This window comes from Sebastes fasciatus, chromosome 4 (assembly GCF_043250625.1).
Source record: "Sebastes fasciatus isolate fSebFas1 chromosome 4, fSebFas1.pri, whole genome shotgun sequence".
Lineage (NCBI taxonomy): Eukaryota > Metazoa > Chordata > Actinopteri > Perciformes > Sebastidae > Sebastes > Sebastes fasciatus.
This window is the reverse complement of record NC_133798.1, coordinates 34,652,643-34,677,880: the sequence shown is the minus strand read 5'-3', so window position 1 is coordinate 34,677,880 and position 25,238 is coordinate 34,652,643. Positions and strand designations below refer to the sequence as shown.

The window sequence follows — 25,238 nt, the reverse complement described above, 5'->3', positions numbered from 1 at the left end:
TTGGAAAGGACATATAATAAGCTTCCTTCCTCTCTACCACATTTTTTAGGTCTTAATTGTGCAAACAAAGGATGATGAATGCACTGAATACAACAGCTGCAAGTAGTGAAGCAGTTTAACAAGGTTTGAAACTCCCAGTAAAGCACACATAGTTTCCACTCCCCGTTCTCACACTCATGGTTTTCTCCACACCTCTTGATTTAGACGACGGGCTTTCATGCTTGTGTGAGTGTCACCGTGTTAGCAGGCTGTTGGACGTTACATGCCCTTGTAAAGTGTACACACAGCAAAACAAGAGTCCTTCAAGGGCTCTTTCATTAGGGGAGAGGTTAAATCAGTTTGAGGGACCCAGAGAGGTAGTTAAAAAAGACCTCTGATACAGCTGATTTGGAACATTTTAGGGCTTTTTAACACTTTGTGTACCAAAGTAGGTCAAAGGGTCAAGAAGAGCAAATATCTAACTTAGGAGGGTTTATTGTAACAGAAAAGATGAGCCCAAAATTGATTTTAAATAATATACATTTCTTATGCAGGACTAAATGACATTTCCTGCAATTAAAAGAACAAATTATGTTAAAACTTATTGCTGGCAAACAATTATTTTCCCCCACAATTAGCTTGTTTGGGGACAACAATAATGTTTATTAGTCATCCTGCTGAGTAACATTTTGTGCTCTAGAAATCAATTCCAAAGCTAATGGGCACATCAGACAATTGTACTGCTATAAACTGTTCCCACTGTGTGCATAATTATTATTTAGAATGCAATGATGTGGTTTTATATATAACTGTAATACTTGCTTGTTTATGTTGCCTTAGGTTTTACCGCTATTTAAATTTTTAGCATTATATCCATAATTTATCTTTTGTTTTCTGGATTATAACCTGCATAAATGTACCATCGATCGACGCCCTATTAGAGTCATTGAAGGTATAAAAAAAAAAAAAATTAAAATACGCAGCCGTGGGAGGGAGGTAATATTTCTGCCATCTCAATTTCGTTGCGCCTAAAGCAGCGTTCTTATGGCAAGGATGGCCTCTGAGCAAAGCGGAAGTCCTGAAAGATACATACAGTATATGCATTTTATTTCATGTGTTCTTAAAGGAACATAATGCTGACATTGATATACACAGTACTTTATTTCCAATGTCCTCTCTTGACTAAGAAAGCTAAGAAAAGTTTTTTCTTGCAAAATTCTGAATTTATAATTTCAGAGAATATTCCAAGTTTTTTTCTTGTAAATTCTGAATTTTCTCAGAATATCACCCTCCTCCCCCGGCTCCATAATTAGTTTTTTACCTGGCCCTGATATGCTGTCATAGTTGCTGTCTGGTAACACTACAGCTGTTTCCTAATTCCATACAACAAACTAAATCTATTTTGAGTATGTAATGTGTTTACACAAAAAAAATCCTTGATCTTTGAGCTGTTCATGTCTATTATTGTCCCGGAATGCAACGCACAAAGGAAATCGAGGAGCATCTAACAGCTGCAAATTTTTATTTTGGAAGAATATTATTGGAAGAATATTATTGTATTAAATCTATTGCTTTCACTTTGTCAATTAGTATATTGTACATACTGTCTACAATTAGTAGTTGTAGTAGTAGTATGTAGTAATTAGTATGCAGTATGGAATCAGGACAACAAATTCTGTTCTGAAATATCTACTTTAAAATAAACAGTTAAATGGTCTGATGGTGCAATTTGATCTTCTGTAGTTTGGTTTGTTTCTTGTGCAGACCTCAGAAATAAGAGATAAAACATCTACAATATGTTCCCATGTTATCACTATCACCTAGCAGAGATATCGGTACGTCTCTGAACGCTATGTGCCGCCAGAGATCCTGCAGTCGGCTGTGAACGCAACACTCTCCCTGCTGACCTCTCGCCTACATAGTTTGGAGTCTGATCCTGTTTGGCTGCTGCTGAGCTAAGCTGGGGTGGAAGCTATGTGACCCTCAGAAAGAGAGACAGAGGGGACGGGGGGTGATGGAAAGAAAAGAGGGAAAGAAAAACAGACTGAAAGAAATAACAAGAGACACAGAGAGGGGTTTGGAAAGGTGGGAAGGTGAGGGAGAAGTCACAGCCGGGGGCTTGTGATGAGGAGGATCAGTGATGACAGCTGGAGATAAAATGTGTTGTGAGTGTCTGTCGGCATAAACCCTCTCTCTCTTACTCTCTCCACAAACACACACACACACACACACACACACACGTACGTACGTATAGATAACACACACACACACACACACACACACACACCAGAAATGAGGTGCCCACCTAGGCCACTGGCTGCTTTGATCTCAGGAGACTGGCGCGAACACGAGGGGAAGAGTCGGTGGGACGTGCAGCCTTTGGAGGACTGGGTGGGAGAGGTCTCAGAGAGGACCTGAGTGGGGCCATGGAAACCAGGGGTTAAGACTGAGACCGCTGCCACAGTGAATCAGGAACCTGACGTATCTCATTCACTTAAACAAAATGGTAACACTTCTTATACAAGAAAAACAAAAATGTACAACTGCTCAACTAAAGAGAGACTAGAACTACTATGTGGGGAAATAAAATGAAAGACCCAGTCTGATTGTATTATTATTATTAGCAGGGTCTGGTACCTCCATGGAGCCCGTCTTGCGGTTGCGGACCATGGGGGACCTTCGCTGGATGTTGATTGGCTCAGTGAGGGGAAGTGCCTGGTCCAGCTGGTCCTGGGAGAGATCCTCCAAACTGCCTTGATTGGGCTTTTTGTCTTGATTCTGATTGGTTGGAGAACAAGAGAAGGAAATGATGAATATATATTCTCCACATGCATCGGCAAAAACCACCTCAGCTGTCCTACATGACACGACCTTAACTCATTTAACGCTACAACAAATATTTATTTGACAACATACTTATCTACACAAAAGACAAGCAAAATATTATGAGCTCTATATTTTAAATGCAAGGATTTGCTTTTATCCTACCATTTTAGTTGTCATAGAGACAACTGAATTTAAGTATCACCGTTTCTTCTCTGTTATGCAAAGTGTACACAGGAAGATGATACAAACTGATGAAAACACTTTGTTTACAAGAGAAACATGCGCTTCAAGTGTCAAGTTACTGTAATGTATTGCTAGAGAGTTAAACCCAGTCAAAAGAATGTGACTTCATACAGACAGACAGACAGACGCCACAGCGACATAATGGCCTGCATACCAGTATGGCAGAACATAAAGCTTATATTACACATGACCAATGCTTGGGATTGACAGACAACAATGAGTATCAGTGACTGTACACGATTATTTAAATATTTTTCCTGCAGACAGAGCTGGATGTTGTGTTTTTACCTTTTGTCATCGCTCACTAACTTTTCAAAATATTTGGCCGGTTGGTTTAACTTCCCACAAAAAGGCATAAGAATTAGGTATGTACTGGCAAGGATCTGGCGATACGATACGTATCATAATACTGGGATAAGGATTCAATATATTGCGATACCTTAAGCAAGGAAATATATTGCTATTTTATTTTTTCTAATTTTAGGAAATAGGTCAGAGTATAAAGAACATACAAGCAATACACCATTTTAGAATAGGCAAAAATAGCACATTTATACCGCATGCAAAACAACTGCATGGTTTTGCACCGAACTGCATGTGATTATCATAAAGTGGGCATGTCTGTGAAGGGGAGACTCGTGTGTACCCATAGGACCCATTTTCATTCACATATCTGGAGGTCAGAAGAATATATTTAATGATTGTCTCTAGATTTATAAACTAAACAAAATGTACATCTTAAGACTTAACTGAGGGCAACAAAAACTGTGTGACCTTGAAACATAAGACTGAAAAATGCAAGACAAACACACACATTCACACACCTCTGAGGAGGCCGGGCGGAAGCCGAAGCCCAGAGGTACGTTCTCCTCATCCTCACAACCTTTGACTCCTGGACTGAAGTGAAGCTCGACATGGAAACGCTCCTCTGAGGACGGGTCCTGCTCGCGACACAGATATAAAAGACATAAAAAAAAAAACATAGATGCATAAAACTGCAGAGGTAATGCTGACAGAATATAAATGAGAAAGATACTTTTATTTTGCAGCTCTCTGCGAGCTGACCTTGTTGTTGTCTTCGTACAGCATAATGACTATCTGTGTCATGTAGTTGAGCTCAGTCACAGCACTCAGGTAGTCCATGGCCTGTTTCCACTGCTGGTCCTTCTCATCCTGGTACAAAAACATACAGACTGTTAACACATGTAAACGCCACCTCAGACATAAATACACAAACAAACAACCATTATAAAACACACACCTGACACCTGATGGTATGCAAAATCATCAAACCACCACAAAACAGAGGGCGTTATGTTTGAGAAATTGGCCTGTATTTACCAATAATGAGCTAATGTCAGAATTTCTAATGATGTACAACAGAAGATATTAATAACAAGGGTTAGGCAATGTAGCTATATCAATATCATACATTTTTTTTCCTATAATATGGGGAATGTGTGTATACATTACATAAAACAAAACTCTCACAAATAAGAAAAAAACATCAATACAGTGATCAACATCCTCATGCGCGAATGCAGGTGAGTGACCTGAAATCCACACAAATCTGAAGACGCGAATTTGCCTCGCGACCGGAAGCTAATTATTTTTTGCCCCTTTGCTTTGAATAGAATGGAAGTGAACGGGAGGCAAATGTTAATTTCCCGCATGTGTGACCGTGCCTTTATAGACCGTTTCAACGGAACTGCATTGCTAGGCAACCGCTTGGGTCTGTGTTTACTTCCTGTCAGTTGATGTCATTCACCTACACTGCAACAGGAAATAAACTGGAACACATTTGGAACGTTTACGACTGTGAACTGGTCTATTCTGGCAATTTATCATCAGCAGACACAGAAAGATTCAACACCATCAGAGATAATAAGATCAGACGTACATCCAGCAGTCCTCCGTAGCGGAAGACGCTGAGCAGCGAGTGGACGTGGCTCTCGCTGGTGAAGTAGAGGCGAGTGCGGACATGACGGCCAGGAGACATCACGCCACGAGAATACCTGAACACCAGGGGACAAGAAATAACACAAAGCTCATCAGACGACGCAGCACCAGTGACCTCGAACATACACAAACACACACTGTATATATATATAGAGATATATGTGCTTTGTCTATATACATGTAAACATGTTTGTGTGCGCTTCAGCGGCGGCGTGTATTCTCACAGGGGGTGCAGCTTGTTGACAGCCTCATCCTCGTGGGTCCTCTGCAGGTCCAGCTGGATTTTCTTCATCAGAGGAACACAGTAAGCCTGAGCGATGTCCAGTTTCTCTGCTTTGCTGATGCCGTACTCCTGATATGATATGAAATAGAAAAATAAGCCATTTAAACACTTTCATCCATTTCTTTTTAATCTCCTTATTCATGGTCATGAGGACGGGGAGTCTTATCTCAGCATATTTTGGGGGAGAAGGGAAAACTTGCTGGACATCACAGGGTGAACACAGATAATAAATGACATTCATGCAGAATTAGTTTGCTTTTTTCCCCTTTAGCTTAAATAGTGTTTCACTGTTGCTGCTGTATTTTATGGCATACTTTATAGCGTATTTTTATTTTTGTCTGCTGAGCCATACAACCTTTTTTTGGTGCAACATTTTAATCTTCCCACAGGGATCAATAAAGTTTGATTTTATGTTCAAAGGGAGAAATGGTTGGTTTCATGACCACCACTTAGTGCAATAAATGCCTGCTGATACAAGTCTCTAATGTGACCCATTTGTTAACATTCCTGACATTCCCCGACTCCACCAGATGATTTGAATATATAATTTAACTCTCTACATTTTCCTCTCTGGAACACAACTCTTACAGTAAATTCAATATTACAAAATAATTCAGTATTAATGCAAAATGCATGCATGCATAGTTAAAGCATGCCAGAATCTGAAATGTGCTACTAAGCTAAAAGGGCGCCTGTAACCTGTGGTATGACTATGTCAGCCAGGGCGCGGGACAGTCTGAACAGCTCCAGCGTGTCCTCCAGTGCGAGCGAGGAGTTGTGCTGCGTGTCGTATTTGATGCAGTCGTAGATGTCCGGGATCTTGCTGATGTCGTAGCGGCCGTTCTTCATGCGAAAGTCTCTCTCCAGTTTGGACCAGCGCTGCAGCATCAGCTCCAACGTCTCGCTGTGGTACAGCTGAAGGTCTGAGGATAAGCACAGAATGAACTAATCTTAACTATGCTCTCTCGGAAAAAACACTTTGCAGGAATCAGACAGAAACAGAAAAAAGTTAAAATTAGGACTGAAGTTAACGTCATAATGTGTTAACACAAATTTGTTTTAACGCCACTAATTTCTGTAACGCATTAACGCAACTTGCGATTTCGGAAGTTGTAGCGGGCTTTTAAATGAAGAGTGAACATACTGGTATCATATGAAACTAGAAAACCTAAGGAATCCATTGGTACCAACATGTCATACTAGCTTGTCACGAAGGAGGTTAAATAACGCTCCAAACTTATGCTGAATTTTGGCGAGGAAAAACGGTCATGGCCATTTTCAAAGGGGTCTCTTGACCTCTGATCTTGAGACTCCTGGGTACCCATAGAACCCATTTTCAATCACATATCTTGAGGTCAGAGGTCAAGGGACCCCTTTGAAAATGGCCATGACAGTTTTTCCTCGCCAAAATTTAGCGTAAGTTTGGAGCGTTATTTAGCCTCCTACCCTTGACACGGTTAGTATAAATTCCTTAGGTTTTCTAGTTTCATATGATACCAGTATCTTCACTCTAGCTTTAAAACTGAGCCCGCCACAACCTAAAAACTGCATGTTGCGTTAATGCGTTGAAGAAATTAGTGGCGTTAAAACGGATTTGCATTAACGCGTTATTATCAAGTTAGCTTTGACAGCCCTAATAAATATATACATGCATTTGAATAAAGCAGCATATTTGTCCACTCCCATGTTGATAATAGTGTTAAATACTTGACAAATCTCCCTTTAAGGTACATTTTGACTGACAGCCCTATTTAAAATGTATCCATGTAGTTAAATGTCACACAAAAGTCTGTAGACTAAATCAAATATCACAGCTTTAACAGAGTAAAATATTCCTTCTCCAAATGCAGCTGAATAGTTTTTCTTCTGTAAACAGGTATGGCAGAGTTCACACACTACCTGCAGACTTGGGGTCCTCCAGTCTCTTGCGGATCTGTGAATTGAGTCTCTGGATGAGGGCGTACACCTTGTCGCAGGTTTTGACTGGATCCTGTATGACCTTCATTGAGTTCACCAGGGATGGGCTGCCAGTCGGTGCCAACTGGGACACAGTTGAAAGGGAAGGAAATAGATAACATGTTCTACATAACATCACATCAATGAATGTAGTCAGGAAGGAGTTGAATAGCTTATACATGCATGGGAAAGTTGCAACAGGAGGAAGTGTTGCATAACCACATTTTCACAATTCTTTGAAAAAGACTTGAGAAACACATCCAACTGTTTAAACTGAACATGTGGAAGCTTACTGGCAAACATTGCACCAGCCACCTTATCACATCAAGCCATTCTTCTCAGGTTTGCCACGCACCTTCTGATAGTCGTCCGGTGTAAACTCCTGGCTCCTCTGCATGATTTCATGCAGCCTGGCCTTCACCTTCTGTTGGCAGTCGGTCAGAGAGTCGCTGTCGCTGTCCAGCAGTCCGTTCATGTTGGCACTCTTCACCATCTGAACCAGGATCGGAGTCAACTCCCCTTCTAGAGCCAGCAGACCCTGCAGAGAAACCAGACAACTTGAACCGAATCAGTGTAGCATTTCTACCTAATCCACATCCTGTTAAGAGAAATACATACAGTACATGAGTCAAGAGGAAACTTGATATGTTTAAGCTACAGTCGAGCTGCATCAGGGTTCTTCCTCATTTTTCCCTCAGAGAACTTTTAACTTTTTAAAGCACCTTAATTTCTTTTATTGTGGATCTGCAGCTTCTTAAAATGTGAAGTCTTCTTCAAGGTATTTATTTACAGACAAAAGCCTGTTTTCATTTTGTCAAATTAAAGCTGAAGTAGGCGAGATTGGAGCGAATATTATTAGAAAAAGTTATTTTTATAAAACGGTCACTATATCGTGACAGTACTACATGAAACAGGTAACCTGAAAAAAAATCATGTTCCTCTGTGTCCTCCGGTGCTCCTAACGGCATCCACCTACCGGAGGAAAAAAACCAGTCAGACCCGATCTGAGGTCTGCTGTCCATCTGCCGTCTATGACAGTCGGCTGTCAATCACTCGCAAACTCCGACCAAACGGTCAAACTAGGCAGCCAAAACCTTTCAGAAGTTCTCACCCAAGTGTTTATGTAACATCCGTTACACATAGAATATACTGTATGTTCTGTAGTATAGTCTTTTAGGTACTGGGGCAGTTACCTTCGCGAATGCAGCAGCGGTCATCTGCACCCTGCCTTCGTCAGAGGCGTAGATCTTCAGGTCATGGCGGTAAGTGCTGTGCAGGCGCAGGAGGCCACAGCCTGGGAACCCGGCATAGTCACCTGGAAGATTGTACACAGAGTGAGGAATCATAGTTAACTGGCCTGATTACAGCATCGAGGTAAAAATATTTTTCTCAATTTAGAAACGGCTGGGTAGTTGAAAGAAAAGAGAAACAAAATATAACAGTGTGTTGATTGTACCCAAAAGTACCAAGGATTTCCATCAAAAATAGGCTCACACACAGGCGACACACAGCACCTGTTCAGGTGCAACATCACTTTCAGTTCAAATGTCCTCGAAAATGCTTTGTAAGCTTTTGACATGGCTCATTTCACTTAAATGGTGTGGCTTAAGCTATTATAAAATGAAGTGAAAGTGAAGTGAACAGATGTTGAATAAACCCCAAACATTACTGAAGACGGCTCCTCTGGAGATGAGATCAAATACTTTAGATTACCTACTTAGACAATTTGAACATGCTAAATATACTTAAATGAATGTATCTGTAGGAGGTGGATGCATACCAACGCTACAGATCAAATCACACTGATGCTTCATGCATTTTTCTTTAGTGTCCAGCCATATCATCAGCCTGATGTTATTTTATTGACTTCCTTGAGTTATCAGGCCTCATTTGACAAGAAACATGTGGACGTGTTGCCCCTGTTCTAGGCTCTAACCGAGGCTAAAGTAGACTGGCTTTCATCAAACAAAAAACCGACATCCCAAGAACTCATGAAAAAAAAAAATGCAGTAGGATTAGTGTGAGATGATCCGCGTTAACAGCAGTCACTTTAACTGCCTGTGTATGTATGTGAGGCCAAAACAACATTCACTGCTGTGGATCACCTCAGGAACACATCAACCACGATACAAACAATGCACAGCAATCTCAATGAGGGACAAACGGGACTAGTCGCCAGGTGAACAGAAAACAAAATCATGATGAAATGAGGAGGAGAGATCAGCAGCACGTTAGTAGACGGAGCGACAAACGCGCAGAATGAGGAAAGGCGTGGAAGAGCGGTGACGTCCGGGAAACCTCTCTCTTACCAAAGTCAATAGGGGACTCACAGCCAAAGTTCCGGCGGTTACCGGCTAGTAGTTTACACAGAGCATCAACAGGTAAGAAGAAAAGAGCAGAGTTAATAGACACAACTTGTGGTGGAGAAAAAAAGTAAGAAAACAGTGGCTGGGAGGAGAAAATAGTCTTTTTATTAAAAAGAAGTGACAGACTATTGCGACTACTTGTAGTTCTGCTTCAGGTTGGTTTTCTGTGCAGTTTGGGTTTGGGAGTTTGTGTTGCATGCACTACGAAACAAAAGCATTAAAAGGAATAGTTCAGGTGTTTTGAAGTGGGGTTGTAGGAGGTGCTTGTCCATAGTCAGCGTATTACATACACTAGATGGCGGTTGGTGCGCCCTCTGTTTGGAGAAAAAAAATTGTTTGTGCTATTATTGTGTGGCTTTGGTGAATCTGAACTAACCAACGTCACACAATAACACAAACAAACCAATCAAAAGCAGCAGTAGACCAGCAACTCGCACGATTTGCGAGGTAAAATTACTGTTTTTTTCCACAATGGAGTCTGGTTTGGCTACAGCATAGATAACTACTTCACTTCCCCGTTGGAAACATAGACTGAATAGCTGTCTCACAGCAAGGTAAACTGGCAAAAATATTCTAAATATAGCATACACTTAAACCATGCGGTAACTCTTGTCTGCATCTCCAAACTGGTAGGTGATACACTGACTATGGATAAGTACCTCATACAACCCCACTTCACATCACCTTGACTACCCCTTTAAGAAGGAAAGCCTGAAAAAGGGTAATCCATGAATGACACAGAGGTGTTGCTCAGTTAAAAGCTCTGCAAAGAGAGAGAAAACCTTGATGTAAACAGGCCGGTTTGTCCGCTTGCTCATTGTATTTCACTCTGGTTAAGAGGGGTCAGGGTTGCGGGTGCTGTGGGTAGTCTTTTCAAGCATTAAAGCGTAACTCCACTCTTCATTTTGCATGGAAGAAAAGCATTGCTGCATTTCTGTCTCATGCACTACACCCAACATCAATGTTGGGTGTAGTCGGGTGTGTTCAGCTGGTTGTGGACAGCACCGCTAGATGGCAGCGCGTGTAGTATTTTGAGCCTGAGTATACTGTTACTCTTTTAAAGTTACTACAAAGAACTTTCATTTTGTGTTGATTTTGACGGCCACTGTGGACAAAAGCGTTAGCACTACCACATTGTGTCGTAAAGATCTGCAGCTGCCAGACTCCCTTTAGAAAACCTAATTTTACTGCAGCAAGGTCTGACGTCTGACGTCTGACATGCTGCTCCACTCAGTCCTGGTTCTGGTTGTCTTGTGCATCCCTTCCTTCCAGCGGGCCAACAATACAGCCTCCAGCAGCGTGGTGTCAGCTCCCAAGAAGTGGGCAGTGAGCTACAGGTCCTGCTACCACAAACGGACCCCGCGCAGCAGAACTTCCCGCCATAGTCGATGTACAGGTCGTCCTGGACCACGTGAAAGATCCTCCCTAGTCCCGACCACCGCACCAGGCTCTCCGCCTCCTGCCTGAGGTCTGACTGCAGGTCAAAGTAGGCAGCGAAGGACGCTAGGGGACGCGCTACTCCACTCAACTGGCTGACGTAGCCTAACGTGGAATGCACCGGATTGACCATAGCACACTGCATTCATCAGCTGTAGATATATAATAACTGTAGATTATTAGAGAACTTGTGTTAAGACTGTTTTGTCAACTGTTGTCAACAAAGGTCAAGAATGAACTGCCGAGCTCAAATGTAGGAGTGTATAAAGATGCAGTTTTTCCACTGCAAATTAAGTGCTAAATAAATCTAATATGGGTCTCGTGGTGATTTTCACGATGTTTGTTTTTCCATTTAGAAGAAATTAAGACTTTAAAAAGCACATATTTAGCAGTTTGCATCTGCTCCATCCAGGCTCCACCATGTTTCCCATTTCAGATTTGTTAGTCTAGAACAGGCTTCAACACCCGTTCTGTAACCTATGTGTGACATTACAGATGCTATGTTCGTATTTGTCTACAGTCTGTGCTATAAAAGTGTTTTTTTCCCCCCAGTTAGACTTCACCATCTGCTGTAGTGACAAACTATCATAAAATCCATCATGGAGGCACAAAATATAAAATGAATTACATTAAGTTGATGTGGTAATGATTTTACAATGTGTGTGTGGCAGCTTTATTGACTATAACTAAAAATAAATGTTATATTTTGACCTGAGAGCTTTTTTAATGTATAAGTCTATTCTATTATTGTGTATGAGGCCTGAAATTCTGGCTTGGTGACTCTATAATAACCTCCACCTTTGATCTCCTTTGACACGCTGTATGTCAGCTATGCAGTGTTGACGTTGTATACGGTGGTGGGGCTTTGAGCGGCTGAAAAGAAGAGCTTGAAATAGACTTTATGAGCAAAGGTACACAAGGGAGGAAAGACTGGGCTGTGGGATTATCATGTGCCCTCTTGACTGTGTTATAAAGAAATGACCTCTGATAATGTTTGTGCATTTGTGAATGTCTATGTGAGTTTTTGCTTATAGGCGTGTGTGTGTGTGTGTGTGTGTGTGTGTGTGTGCAACTGGAATTCTTCTCATGAAAGTTTGAGAGGTGAATTTCACACGGGGAATGTCTGAGAATTGGATTAATTTGGATCATTTTAGGAAACCAGGAAATTCATGGTAAGTTTATAAATAGTTCACATGAAAAGAAAACACCAGAATGTCTTTAATGTTTTTGCATTGAATGGCGGTTTTAAGCCATTTTCTCCCAGAAATGTTTCCTCTGAGATAAAATTAAATAAGGGCTGTCCCCTCTTAGTCAACTAAGACCAAAACAACCCAGTCAATAGTTGTTTTTTATGCTTTTTTCATGCTGAATGACTTATTTCCAAGAAACTTATGAGTACATCTCTGGTAAACACAAGATTTAAAGTGATGCCTTTTGTGTGATTCTTTGTGGAGAAACTCAGTTTTACAAATCTCGATTAAATCAACTAACAAAATCGTATGAGTGTTGGTCGACTATGATTTCTTTGGTCTAGGACAGCCCTAAATTGAGCAAAAAAAAAAAAAAAACGTACATACTACACCATGGAAGAACTTAATTTACATCAGAGCCAAAGTAGAGGGATCCCTCATAAAACATTTATTAGCTAGTGTGAGTGTGAGTCCAGTGGGTACCTTGACCTCCAGGGTACATGCAGCGAAAGGCCCGGCCCAGCTCCTCCGCCTGAACCCGGCCTGCAGGCGTCAGCTCGCCGCCCCACTTCAACACCAGCAGCAGAGATGGACCGTCCTTCTTAGAGTCTGAAAAACAGACGCATATTGATATTCATATCAGTAATCAGTGTACGAAAATATTTAACACAACTTCAAAATGTCTGAATTTGAAATGTCCAGGGTGTTTTGGTTTTTGGGGGAAGGTTATTGGTACCCTTGCAGAACTAACGGGGGTACAATTACTAACGGACCCAACGGACTCCATCTTCTAAAGGATGATTCTCGCTTTTCCCTTACGGACAAAACGCACAAAGTCTTCCCCGGCTGCATCAATAGTTTGACTTCCTCTTTCTTTCTCCATCTTTTCACAATTACAGATTACTTTCCAAAATCTGAATATTGCTCACACAAGTAATTTCTTTTTTACCAAAAGATGAATTTGAAAAGAAGCGATTTATTTAACAAGAATTTATTTGCAGTCGTCCTTTATTTTATAATGAGATTAGTATCATCTGTTTACATATTACCTGTTCAAACAGCACACAATATACAAACTACCGTAAATATAAACACTATAAACTACTTCTGTGTGTGTTTGTACCTTCTTCTTCACTCGAGGCTTTAGGTTGGCCGTTACGCAGGTAGGTCAGCTGGACTTTCCTGTTGATACCCGAGAAATGACCGTACCTGGCGAGACACACAAACAACACACAAAGCAGACAACACATTTTGATAAGCACAGAGACAGACGGACAGTAAACACACACACAGATACACAGAAAGAATTTATTCCATTTCAAAAAGAACATTTTGTTTAAATATTTAACAGCACACATCTGACTTCTATTCCAACAAAAGCTTAAAGAGAGGACAGAACAAGGCAACAACTTTTTCAAATATGACACACGGATCATCCACACAACCAAGTACCAGTATCATCAACGGTTTGATGATAATTCAGTCACTCAGCAGGTACTTTGGATCACCTAAAAACCAGTAGCTCCAGTGGACCTCCAAATTTGATTTCAGTGTCTAATTGAATACATATGACAACATATTAGGGCCATTGTAGGTAAAATAAATAAATAATTAAATTACAGAGCCAGGGGAGGTCTGTCATATTTCAAGAAAAAACTCGGAGGTAAATTCATGTGCTCCCTTGGAAAAAATAACCTATGTTATAAGAGGTAACCCACAGCTTTTCTATAAGTTATGGGATCCATGGATCACTTATATAGAATCTTCTTAACCTAACCTTTCTATGGTATTTACTTAATTATTAATTATTATTTTCTGTGTGCTTTTTTTTTTCTACATATATTTAATGAATTAATTTATTTATTTAAGGTTTCTATCTTACAACCATGAATTATATTATTGTAGTACTTATTACTTTTAATTTTAAATAAATAATTAAATTATTTAAAACATATTTTTTTCTGTAACTTTACCTCTAGGGGTGGGAAGAAGGCTGGACCTGTCTCTGTGTGGGAGTGGGAAGCGATGTGTATGTATGTACATCTTAAATGTTAAATGTAAGATATATATTTTTTTGTATTATGGCACGGGTGTTATGTTTTGTTATGTTTGTTATGCTATGTCTGGAAAAAAGGAATAAAAAGAATTTTCCCCAAAAAAAACTCAGATATTCTGAGATAACAAAAAGTGACAAATTTACAAAAAAATGTTTGGCCAAGTAACCTTATCGCATTACTTTGCAAGGTTGGATCAACCTCATCACACAACAGACGCCACCGTTAAACACTGCAGTAACGAGAGCAAAATATATAAATTACATTAGTATTTATTTATGTTCACAAAAGAACACAGAAAGAACATGAAAGAAAATGTGTATATGTATCTTTCCGGACCTTCGCCTCGCTCAGAGGCCATCTTACCATAAGAACACTACTTTAGGAGCAACAAAATCCAGATGCTAGCTAAATATGTGACTTGAATCTCAGAGAATTTCTGAGTTTTTCCTTGCAAATATATGACTTAATCTCTTTTTGTCGTAAAATTGTGATTTTTTTTCTCTTAAATTTACCACTCTAATATCAGAGAATATCAGAGTTTTTTTCTCATAAAGTTACGACGGAAATTCTGCCCCGGCTCTGTAATTTTTCTTTTTTTTTTTTTACCTACAATGGCTCTTATACGCCAAGGCGAAAAAACAAAATAGAAGGTGTAAGAGTGTGTGTGTGTGACTGCTTTTTTAAAACGATGCAAGATGAAAAGGCCAATTTTAAATCATGTTGTTATTCTTTAAAAAAAAAAAAATCACAGGCGGACACATATCAGGAGCCTCCATTGTGCTTTAGTAAGAATTTAGCACATCCTGCAGACTAATGACCGCATAGTGTTCTCTAATAGGTCAGGCAGCTGAGCGGACGCCTCAAAAAGCCGCATGATGATGGACCCTGAACCAGGACAAATAACTCTGGCATGAAGCCAGAGAATCTGAACAGCTGTCAAAGACTCACACTTAAAAGAAACATCATCACTGTGGTGGAGCAATGCTTGGGTGGTTGTTTACATCTACTGGAGAATCAAATGGGTGGGGCTTACTGCATCACTGCACTACACACACACACACACTACACACCACACACACACACACACACACACACACACACACACACACACACACACTATCGTTCTGTCTCACACACACACATTGTTAGTCAGGGAGGCCCTAATTACCCGACAGTAATTAACTTCAGTTAGGAATGAATAGTTCAGCTCAAAAGGAAATGGCTTTCGATATTTTATGAGACGTATGCTTTTATACAGAGTTGTATGTTGTAAGACCTTCTAACAGCAATAATCAATATTTATATATTAATATATAACAGTACTACTAGTTCTGCATGATTTTGAGAAAATATCTAATTGCGATATGATTTGCGATATTTGAGGGAATGACTTTTTTACATCATTATTCTCATTTTCATTGAAAAACATTAAAACCATTATGTTGTGATTTTCGCAGGGATCTGTAACAAACAAAGATGTTTTCTTAAAGCTGAAGTAGCGAGATTGGAGCAAATATGATTACAAAAAGTTATGTTTATAAAACGGTTGCTATATCCTGACAGTAGTACATGAAACAGGTAACCTGTGTTGTAATCCCTGCCTTCTCATGAAATTAGTACTTTTTTATTATACATTTTCAATATTGTTTTCTACTGCCATTTTGAACTGTGCATTTCTTTTTTTAAATTGTTTTTCTTTTGTTTTGAAATCATCTACGACTTCCTGATAATTGGTTTGTCGCGGGGTTCTACTTCAAAACTCCTTAAGACATTAAAAACACTCATTCCAGTCTCTACGGAGAAGTCACTGAAATGAGTGTAAATGCTGACGGGAGGAAGGAAGACATTTGGAGAATTAGAGTCCAGTTGATATGTGGTGAGAACGGCATGCACGCAAAGTAGCACAGCACACACTGATTTACACACTCACACGCAGAAACACAGTGAAATCATCGAGGACATTTGACTGTGTATGTGTCTAGTGTTAATGACTAAAAATGAATGGATGTTAATGGAAATGATACACTCAGTGCACAAAACATTAGGAATACCTTCCAAATATTATAAATTTCTAATCTTGCACAAGCTGCGTCTAAACTACCTTCTTCACCCCGTTTATACCCATTCATTTAAGATTTGAAAGGGTGAAATCAGTTTTTCAAAAAGCACAGATTTCCCCTCGGTCTGTGTCAGAGAGAGAACAGGTATTCCTAATATTTTGTACGCAGAGGCTACGTAGACTAAAGAAAAGGAGGGTGGTAAAACCTCATCCTTTAAAGTGAGAAGGGAGAGGGTGCGTACTGAGTGTCATTCAAGCTGGATTCCCTTTTGGAGAGAAAGAAGGAGGGATGGGTGGGTGGGTGGGCAGGAGGAAAGAGAGACAGAGGAGGGAAGAAAAGAGAAAGCAAAGAGTTAGAGACTCGAGAGGGAGGGAGAGAATCAAGGTCAACATGTGTGTGTGAGTACGAGAAAAGATGACTGAACCCTGGTGGAGTGTTTGAGGATGAAGGTAGTTTTTGCGTCGTGAATCTCAGATGAGTTACAGTACGGTGACTGCTGATGAAAGATGATGGTGACAGGAAACAGGACGACTGATGTTGTGTTGTTTGTTTGTTTGTTTGTTTATGTGTTTGTTTGATGCGAGACGTCACTCACATCTCCAGGACAGTCTTGAGTTGCTCCAGTTTAGATTTCTTCTCCTCGATCTCACAGTCGTTGTGCTGGACCAGTTCAACCAGCAGCAGGCGGGCGATATCCAGCACTTCCTGGAAACACAGAAGGCTGTTATTCTCAACCCTAAGAGACCCCCATACACCCGTTTTGGTCTTCTTTTTTTATTTAAAGGTGGGTACAGGGGGTCTTTAGTGGGAGATAGCAGGTCAACAGTAGATGTCACATAGCAGTGGTGTACATCATCTGGAAGCTGGAACCTGGAGATTAATTTGAGATGCAGCTCAGCACTGTGTGTCAAGTTGTTCTAGTCATAAATCAGAAATGAACATGAATTAATTACTTAATTAAAATGAATTGTGAAAGTGTATAAGGGCTTAGAACATTATGATAGAAGTATGTATGATGGTCATTCCCATGCTCTATTAAGTCTCATAAGTTTTTGCAGCAATTTTTGGGTTGATCCCATTTGTTACAGATTTGGTGCTAAATTTAACCATTTTTACCACTCCAGAATTGATTAAAAATTATCAATAATCCCTCCAAACTACCAAATTAAGACACTAAGACATGGAAGAACACAATAGAAAAAGCCATGCTGTGATTTGGTATCAAAAAGAGAATCAAGAATTGAATTTTTTCGGCAATTGGATGGCGAGCCCTCCTGTTCTGGAAACTGCTAAAAAAACAACCTTATTATCAATATAACTAATTTTACTACACAGACTAAAACACACACTGGAACCACAGCAAACACCCTGACTGAGTGAGTATCACGTCAAAGACAAGACTGACGGCTTCAAAAATGTTTTATAAAAAGATAACAGTGACAAGATGAATGCAGTGTGTGTGTGTGTGTGTGTGTGTGTGTGTGGCTTTAAATATTTAGACAACAAAACAATAATGGTTTTGTGATCCAACATAATAATTATGATACTTGATATATCCTCTGAAACCCTTCATTATTCTTGAAAGGATTCAGTCATAATGTGCCAAAATAAAAACATAAATAAACAGGCAGAGGAGAGGGAGTGTGGGAAAAAGAACGATCCGAGAGATTAAAATCAATTTCACTCACTTGTAGCTGTTTCGGCTTCTTCAGCTTTAGCTTTCCTGACTTGTAGCCTCCGTACTTCTCAAACAACTCAAAGAATCTGTGCAAGGCAAACAGAATAAAACAGCAGGATTAAGAGATCATTTTTGACATGTTGATTCATCTCTAAAAATAAGTAGGTAAAGAGAGAGAACCTGGGAGCAGTTTGTTTTTATTCCCTTAAAATTCCTAGCAGGGCGAAGATGAGAAAGCATAAATACACTACATTTTAGCTTGTTTTTATTTTCTATACTCTTCTTTTTAATTTTAAATGACTGTTTTTAATTGTATTTAAATGTCCTTTCATAATGGGTTTCTTTTGCACATTGTCTCGATGCTTTTGAATTTTTATGTCAAGTACTTTGAATTGCCTTTGTTGCTGAAATGTGCAATATAAATAAACTTTTCTTGCCTAAATATATAATAAACTGAATAAATGCAGTTTGTGAAGACAGTAGTTTTGTTCTCACATATCTTGCACCTTATTTTCTTATCCAGTATTTTGTAGTTAGATTAGGTAAACTGTACAATAATATCTTAAAATGTTTTTTTCACTTTTTTTTTTTATTAAAGATATGCCGACAGAAAGAGACTTACAGAGGATGTCGGACCTCCATTTTCATCTTTTGCTTTGGTGTGCGATCTCCATGGCGGATGATGGCAATAACACAGCGCAGCTCCATCCTGAATAAAGTAGAGGGATAGACAGGATAAAACTCAAGTTATTTCACAATCGCACCTTGTCAAACGTCCACTAAGACCTTATCCAAGCCTGAAAAACACTGCTCCTCATCAAAAGAGTCACAGAGAGTGAGGAACCACAGGACACGTATTTATTCGAATGAATGGTAAGTAAATAAATCATGGTAAAATACATTTTTAAAATTGCATTGCAAGTATTTATTTAACATTGAATTTTGATTTTAGTTGCAACATTTAGTTCAAAAGTTCTTTCAAAAGATCTGTTTAGCAAAAACCTTATCTAACTATTCTTTTAAATCCATAAACCTTTAAGGATTTTGAAGACATCTCATAAATCATATGTCATATCATATCATATGTGAGGTAGTACACAGATCAACATATTTTCCAGGAGTTTTCCAGGCTGTGGAGGAACACCTGAACACCATAAAGCTGATACTTTGTTTTTCAGTACGTACATGGTTCCTGAGGTTGTTGGAACGATGGGGATGTCTTCAGCTTCCATGGGGATGGACCAGGGGATGTGGAACAGGGGGGCTAACTCCCTCATCACCATGTTCCTGGTGAAGCAGAGAAATGCAATAACACACTTTTAAAGGCATAAAGAGCACTGGAATCAGGTTGAAAAGTAAATATCACAGAGGGAGAGGACTAAATACAAAGCAAAAGTAAACAGATAAAATATAAAAATGTAACTAAAATACAACAAACACAAACAAGATAAATAGTATGTAAGCTGATGTCACCCACCCCAGGACTTTGGCACAGTCGTCGTAGTATTTCATGGAGTTTTTGACAAAGCTGAAGCCGTTAACGTCACAGACGAAGGAGTGGCCGTTGGCTCTGAGCAGGTCGAACCCACACACCGTTTGCTAAAAAGTGAATTAAAGTAACATTTACACACTCCATACAGGTGCTAGCAACAGTGTGCAGATAAAACAACTTCAGTCTGTTTTTTATTAGACAGTAAGAATGTTTTTAACTGAGTTATCCATTTGTTTCTTGTTCCAAAATGAAGAAGTTTTCATATGCATTATTTGTGGCATATTATCATTTTATTTATATGTGGACCTCTCGTTTTTTTCTGGGATACAAAAAGGACAAAAAAGACCAAAGGAAAATTTACCTTTTTTTTTTTTATATCAGGAACGAGACGTTACATTTCTGCTAGTGATATAGCATATATACTAGCTAACTATATAACAATAACTATAACTATAATAAAACAGTTGAGCAGTGACATCTGTAACTTCAGTCACAGGTTTGTGTTTATGAGGCTTTTAATGCTACTAGAAGGATTTGTTTGTTTGAAGGAACATTTTCTAATCTTTAAAAACAACGTGCCTTTGGGAATAATGTGTAATATAAAAAGTCATAATATTAAGAGCTGTAATTACAATAGAAAGAACTTATGAATTATTGATTTTCTGTGCCTGAGCCTTCGTTGTCTTTGTTTGTTTGTTGGGAGTTCAGTGTGGTTTCTGAATTTACTGAGTCATCCATAACGCCCTCTACAGATCCTCCCTATTTGTTTAATGTTTGCTGATTACAGCAAATTATTAAATGTGTAAAGAAATATTGAATTTAGTTTGCAATTAAAACAGTTTACAGTCTCAAATGGGTTCAATGAGCTGATAGCTCTTATTGTCTCGTTGATGCAATGTTTGTGCTAGCTAATGCACATCCAGTAAAGAGGCACCCAGTGGAGTTCCTGACCACTAATGGCTCCGGCAGCAATAACAAACGGGACAAGAGAATGGCCACAAGCGCATAAATAATGCAGTTTTCAAAAATTAACTGCAGGTTTCCTGACAATCTCACACCTTTTTTTCTTTGTTCTTCTACACACTATTCTGCACTACATCCTCTACATGATGACTACAGTTTACCTTGAAGGCCAGGCAGACCTTGCGGGCCACCAGTTTCTCCATGGCGGTCAGCATGACCGGGTAACGGATCTCCTTCCCCTCGCTGTCCCTCTCTACCTTTCCATCCAGGGCAGGTGATTTCCTGGCCTCCGCGTGGGCATAGTCTGGACCCACTGTGTAAACCTGGAAACACCACATAACACACACACAGAAAGTGTCTGAGGGGAAAATCATGATTTCTACATTTCAGCATGACTCAATTCAAGCAATTAAACACCTCCATCAATGGCCGAGTGAACATTCACAGTACCTTCACATCAGTACCATCTGTGGGCATGAACTCCTCGTAGATGTAGGATCCGGTCTTTCGTACGGTGCTTTCTGGGGAGTACACGCTGCTACGACTCCCTATCTACAGAAAAGAGGCAGAGAGAGAGAGAGAGAGAGAGAGAGACACAGAAGCAAACCTGTAAATAAAAATCTTATTTCACCTTATTACCCAGCCTTTGCTTCATCTATGAGGTTTCCTAATAGTACTTTGTGTCACTGATGTTCCACTGTAATGTTGTACGGTGCAGACACATAAAAATGGAAGGATTTTTTTAAAGTGAGAAATCTCATCTCATCTCATTTTCAACCGCTTATCCACATTAACCAGCTCTGACTGGGGAATCCTGAGGCGATCCCAGGCCATTGTGAAGATATAATCTCTCCACCTAGTCCTGGGTCTTCCCCGTGGCCTCCTCCCAGCTGGTCGTGCCTCGAACACCTCCATAGGGAGGCGCCCAGGGGGGCATCCTTACTAGATGCCTGAACCACTTCAGCTGGGTCCTTTCAACGCGAAGGAGTAGCGGCTCTACTCCGAGTCCCTCACGGATGACTGAGCTTCTCACCCTATCTCTAAGGGAGACGGCCTCCTGAGAAAACCCATTTCGGCCGCTTGTACCCGTGATCTAGTTCTTTAGGTCATGACCCAGCCCTCATGACCATAGGTGAGAGTAGGAATGAAGATTGACCGGTAGATCGAGAGCTTTGCCTTCCGGCTTAGCTGTCTTTTCGTCACAACAGTGCGGTAAAGCGAATGCAATACCGCCCCAGCTGCTCCGATTCTCCGGCCAAGCTCACGTTCCATAGTCCCCCCACTCGCGAACAAGACCCCGAGCTCCTTCACGTGGGGTAAGGACTAATTCCCTAAAGTTAGAAATATCATATCAAAATAACATTCATTTACATGTAAAGGAATCTTTCAACATATTAAGTTTATAAATTGTCCATGAATGGCAAAGTTTACAAGCAGTGTGACTTTAAGCTAAACTTCTGCTTCCTTGTTTAATCTCAGGATCAGAGCATCTGTCGATGACTGAATTATTTTTTCCTGCGTTGAATGTGAGCCCTCTACCTTTCTGAAGAGTCTCTGGCTGCCCCCTCCAGCAGACGTCGGGTAATAGATGTAGACATTGTGGTCCTCCGCACACACGGGTTTCTCCACAAAGGGTTTAGGGAACACCTCTCCGTTCACCTCGACGTGGTCCTCCGCCTCCACCAGGTTACACTCTGCAACGGGTAAGACTTCAGTTTTAAAACACATATACTATAACAATAAAGTAAAAAAAAAAAAAAATGTGATGCTACAAAACAAGGAAACACACAAATAAGTGAATGAATGTACAATCAAATCAATATGAACAATTGACCCTTTGGTTTTTGTCTGTGCCTTTCACATCCACTCATAGAATAAATCCATTAAATATCTATGTACTTTATTTATCCTTTATTTAACCAGGACATCTACTATGATACATTATATAATTTCCAATACGCCCCTGGCCAAAATGGCAGCAAAGGTTAAATGATGAATAAATCCAACATCCAATTTTGTTTACAAAGCACAAGAGCAACAACTCAACTGAACACTGAAAAATATGACCTGTCCAGGTCCTGCATGCTGCTAGATATATCACAGATGTATAATTTGACAGTACATTTTCCTGCAATAAATGGCTTTGTTTTAGTTTGTTATCATAAATCAGATGGTTCATACACACAAACTTATTCAAAACAAAAAACGAGAACTCTTCCTCACCTTCAGGATTGTCGGGGTCTCGGTTTAACACGGCGTAACGCGGCAGGTCAATGCCCTCTTCCTGTAGGATCCGGTACACTTCCCTCCTGACAGGGAATCAAATACCAGAATAAATAAATAACCTCTAAAACAAAGGATAAAGGTAGTGAGTTTGTGTGTCTTCGATGTGCATGTACGTATGTGTGGGTTTCTGGGGCTGGGCAGTAAAACAGGAATAATGATATAAAGGTATGTGAAAATAGCAATTATGTAATTTTCATTCCTGTCATGTAATCGCTCCTCTGATTAGGAAGGGGAAGTCGGTTGCATAAAAGAATGCAGCTGCTGCAATTTGGCCAGAGAGCGAGAGAAGCAGTGAATCTCAATGAAGTCATATGATTTGCATGATGAGGAAAGTCTGAATTATTCCCATCTCGTCCGCTAATTACTGTGAGAATGAGCTTGTTTAACTGGCAAACTCTTGTTGGGAAAACAGTGACATTCAAAAGGGACATAATGTGGTAAACGTATACTGATGCAGGTACATTGCTTTTTTTGTTTTGATGTTGTTCAGACAATATACTTCAATAAATCATTGAGTTTTAAAGTAACTTGCATCACGTGGCGGTAGCAGCCGGAGCTGAGCCAGCTCTACTGACTGCTTTACTTTCTACAAAACGAGTCTTAAAGTTTTAAGCTGGTAAAAAGCAGCCTAACGATGACTTTGGCTACTTCTTGACCCTTGTTATACTCACTGTATGTGTAGCCACCATCTTATTAAGGACCATTATTTTGAGCTCTGTGTGTGTGTGTGTGTGTGTTCAAACTGTACCTGTCCTGTATGAAATACTGCATGTTGAGGTCATTGATGAGCAGTGGGTTCCTGAGCTTGGCGTACTCCACAGCTTTGTCCAGAGGGAAACCTGAAAAAATGTCAAATGAACATCAAAACCGGCATTTACAAATAACTGAACTGAACAATAATTTTTCATGAAGATGCATTTCTGTTTTGCTTATTCCCTGTCGACACAACAGTGACTGAGACTATATTCATTTCAGCATATTCAAAGTGGTTAAAACAATTGTCTTGATGGTTCATGTCCAAGTTCACGAGACGGCAGATTGAGTGTGCCGATCACTTTTAGTACTTTTAATGAGTTTTTGTTTTTTTGTTTTTAAATCAGATTTTAGTTCAGCTCTCTTTTTTAAATCATGCTTTTTATTGTTTCCTTAAGAAAAATGACTGAAACAACCAAAACCATAATCAATGAAGTTATTTATACATGTAATAGCAGATAACTGTAAATTGAAAAACAAAGTATTCAAAAATAAGAGAGGAGAAACAATGACAAATAAATAAATATGAAATATAAAAAGTAAAAATAAAAATATAATAAATTACACATTTAATAAATAAATAGCAATAATAATAGAATATAATAAATAAAATAAAATAAATTCACACACCAGATTACCAGCATCTACTAATATCCCCATGGCAACGCCCCCACGTTAATTCAGTGAATCTTTATCTTTAAAAAAAAAAAAAAAACTCTGGCACACAATATCTGGTCTCAGCAACAGGAGTTTGTTTGAATCAGTATGAAGAAGAAGAACTGCGTAGTGATGAGCAGCAACTGCCATCATGACTCACGAGATGGTGGGGAAAAAAGTTACATCTACAGAAACTTTTAAAGATTTAAAAAGTCTTTGCACATCTAAATATGTAAAAGGTGCGTCAGAGGAAAGCACAATTTTTATAAAAATGAAAAGCTCCCACACACTATCTCGTTTACTCCTGGAATAGATACTAACATTTTACCACATTCAAGTGGAAATATCCGTGTTTCTACTTTCCAATAATAACAACACAGGACTCGTACCATGTTCCCATGGTCTCTGAAGAACTACCCAAAAAATCTCATTCTTTTAAAAATAGAAGGAAAAACAGTCTCATGTGATGAACTGAGATACACGCAGAGAGACGTGGAGACATGGAGAGGTGTATTATTAATCTTGTTCATGTAGCTCTGCCTTTGAAAGCCACACATGGTCATAAAATTACAAGCCTTAAATAGACATTCCCAATCCCACAGTTCCCATTGAGACATTCCCATAAACTGGCACTGGTTTCTGTCAGACAGCCTGACACAAACCTGGCAAGCTCTCTGAGTTATGGTAAGGTTTTTTCAGTGCACAGAACATTTAACAGATGCAGCAAAAATGCTATTTAACTTCAGTTGGACTGAAGAAAAGATGCCCATCTTTGTCTGCTGATAAACTGGTTAGTCATTTCCCTTTTTTCTCACCGCCAACACGGCACACGGCACACGGATGGTTATTTGTGTTTCCAAACATTTTGTTATTGCTGACAAAGCATTACGCAACTGCAGGATACCAAGGTCACATGTGAACAGCTTAAAAGCAATTGAGGATTTATCTGGAGGATAGGCAAAACATGGCTTACTCCATAATAGTTATGCTGGTGAAGCTACCAAACCTCTCCCACCTCTCTGGAGCATTTCCCCTCCATGTCCCTGTCACCGT

General features: G+C 39.7%; 1 protein-coding gene across 10 annotated transcripts in view; it reads right to left on the bottom strand.

The window, feature by feature from the left end:
- The window catches only part of ppip5k1b (diphosphoinositol pentakisphosphate kinase 1b), a 61,873-nt gene that overhangs the window by 24,274 nt on the left and 12,361 nt on the right, over positions 1 to 25,238 (bottom strand). For 4 of the 10 annotated variants that reach the window (XM_074633862.1, XM_074633866.1, XM_074633868.1 and 1 more), the window contains exons 4-26: positions 23,524 to 23,614; positions 22,713 to 22,798; positions 22,029 to 22,183; positions 20,940 to 21,041; positions 20,651 to 20,812; positions 19,512 to 19,633; positions 19,220 to 19,321; positions 18,657 to 18,743; positions 18,045 to 18,120; positions 16,952 to 17,061; positions 16,598 to 16,621; positions 13,363 to 13,448; positions 12,723 to 12,848; positions 8,440 to 8,561; positions 7,602 to 7,784; positions 7,190 to 7,331; positions 5,990 to 6,213; positions 5,232 to 5,359; positions 4,949 to 5,063; positions 4,114 to 4,221; positions 3,873 to 3,989; positions 2,617 to 2,757; positions 2,285 to 2,393 (exon numbers count right to left, since the gene is read on the bottom strand). In XM_074633862.1, coding sequence (XP_074489963.1) covers positions 2,285 to 2,393; positions 2,617 to 2,757; positions 3,873 to 3,989; positions 4,114 to 4,221; positions 4,949 to 5,063; positions 5,232 to 5,359; positions 5,990 to 6,213; positions 7,190 to 7,331; positions 7,602 to 7,784; positions 8,440 to 8,561; positions 12,723 to 12,848; positions 13,363 to 13,448; positions 16,598 to 16,621; positions 16,952 to 17,061; positions 18,045 to 18,120; positions 18,657 to 18,743; positions 19,220 to 19,321; positions 19,512 to 19,633; positions 20,651 to 20,812; positions 20,940 to 21,041; positions 22,029 to 22,183; positions 22,713 to 22,798; positions 23,524 to 23,614 — 2,718 coding nt within the window. The remainder of the gene's footprint in view (positions 1 to 2,284; positions 2,394 to 2,616; positions 2,758 to 3,872; positions 3,990 to 4,113; positions 4,222 to 4,948; positions 5,064 to 5,231; positions 5,360 to 5,989; positions 6,214 to 7,189; positions 7,332 to 7,601; positions 7,785 to 8,439; positions 8,562 to 12,722; positions 12,849 to 13,362; positions 13,449 to 16,597; positions 16,622 to 16,951; positions 17,062 to 18,044; positions 18,121 to 18,656; positions 18,744 to 19,219; positions 19,322 to 19,511; positions 19,634 to 20,650; positions 20,813 to 20,939; positions 21,042 to 22,028; positions 22,184 to 22,712; positions 22,799 to 23,523; positions 23,615 to 25,238) is intronic. The other 6 variants (XM_074633871.1, XM_074633863.1, XM_074633865.1 and 3 more) reach the window with 2 other exon arrangements.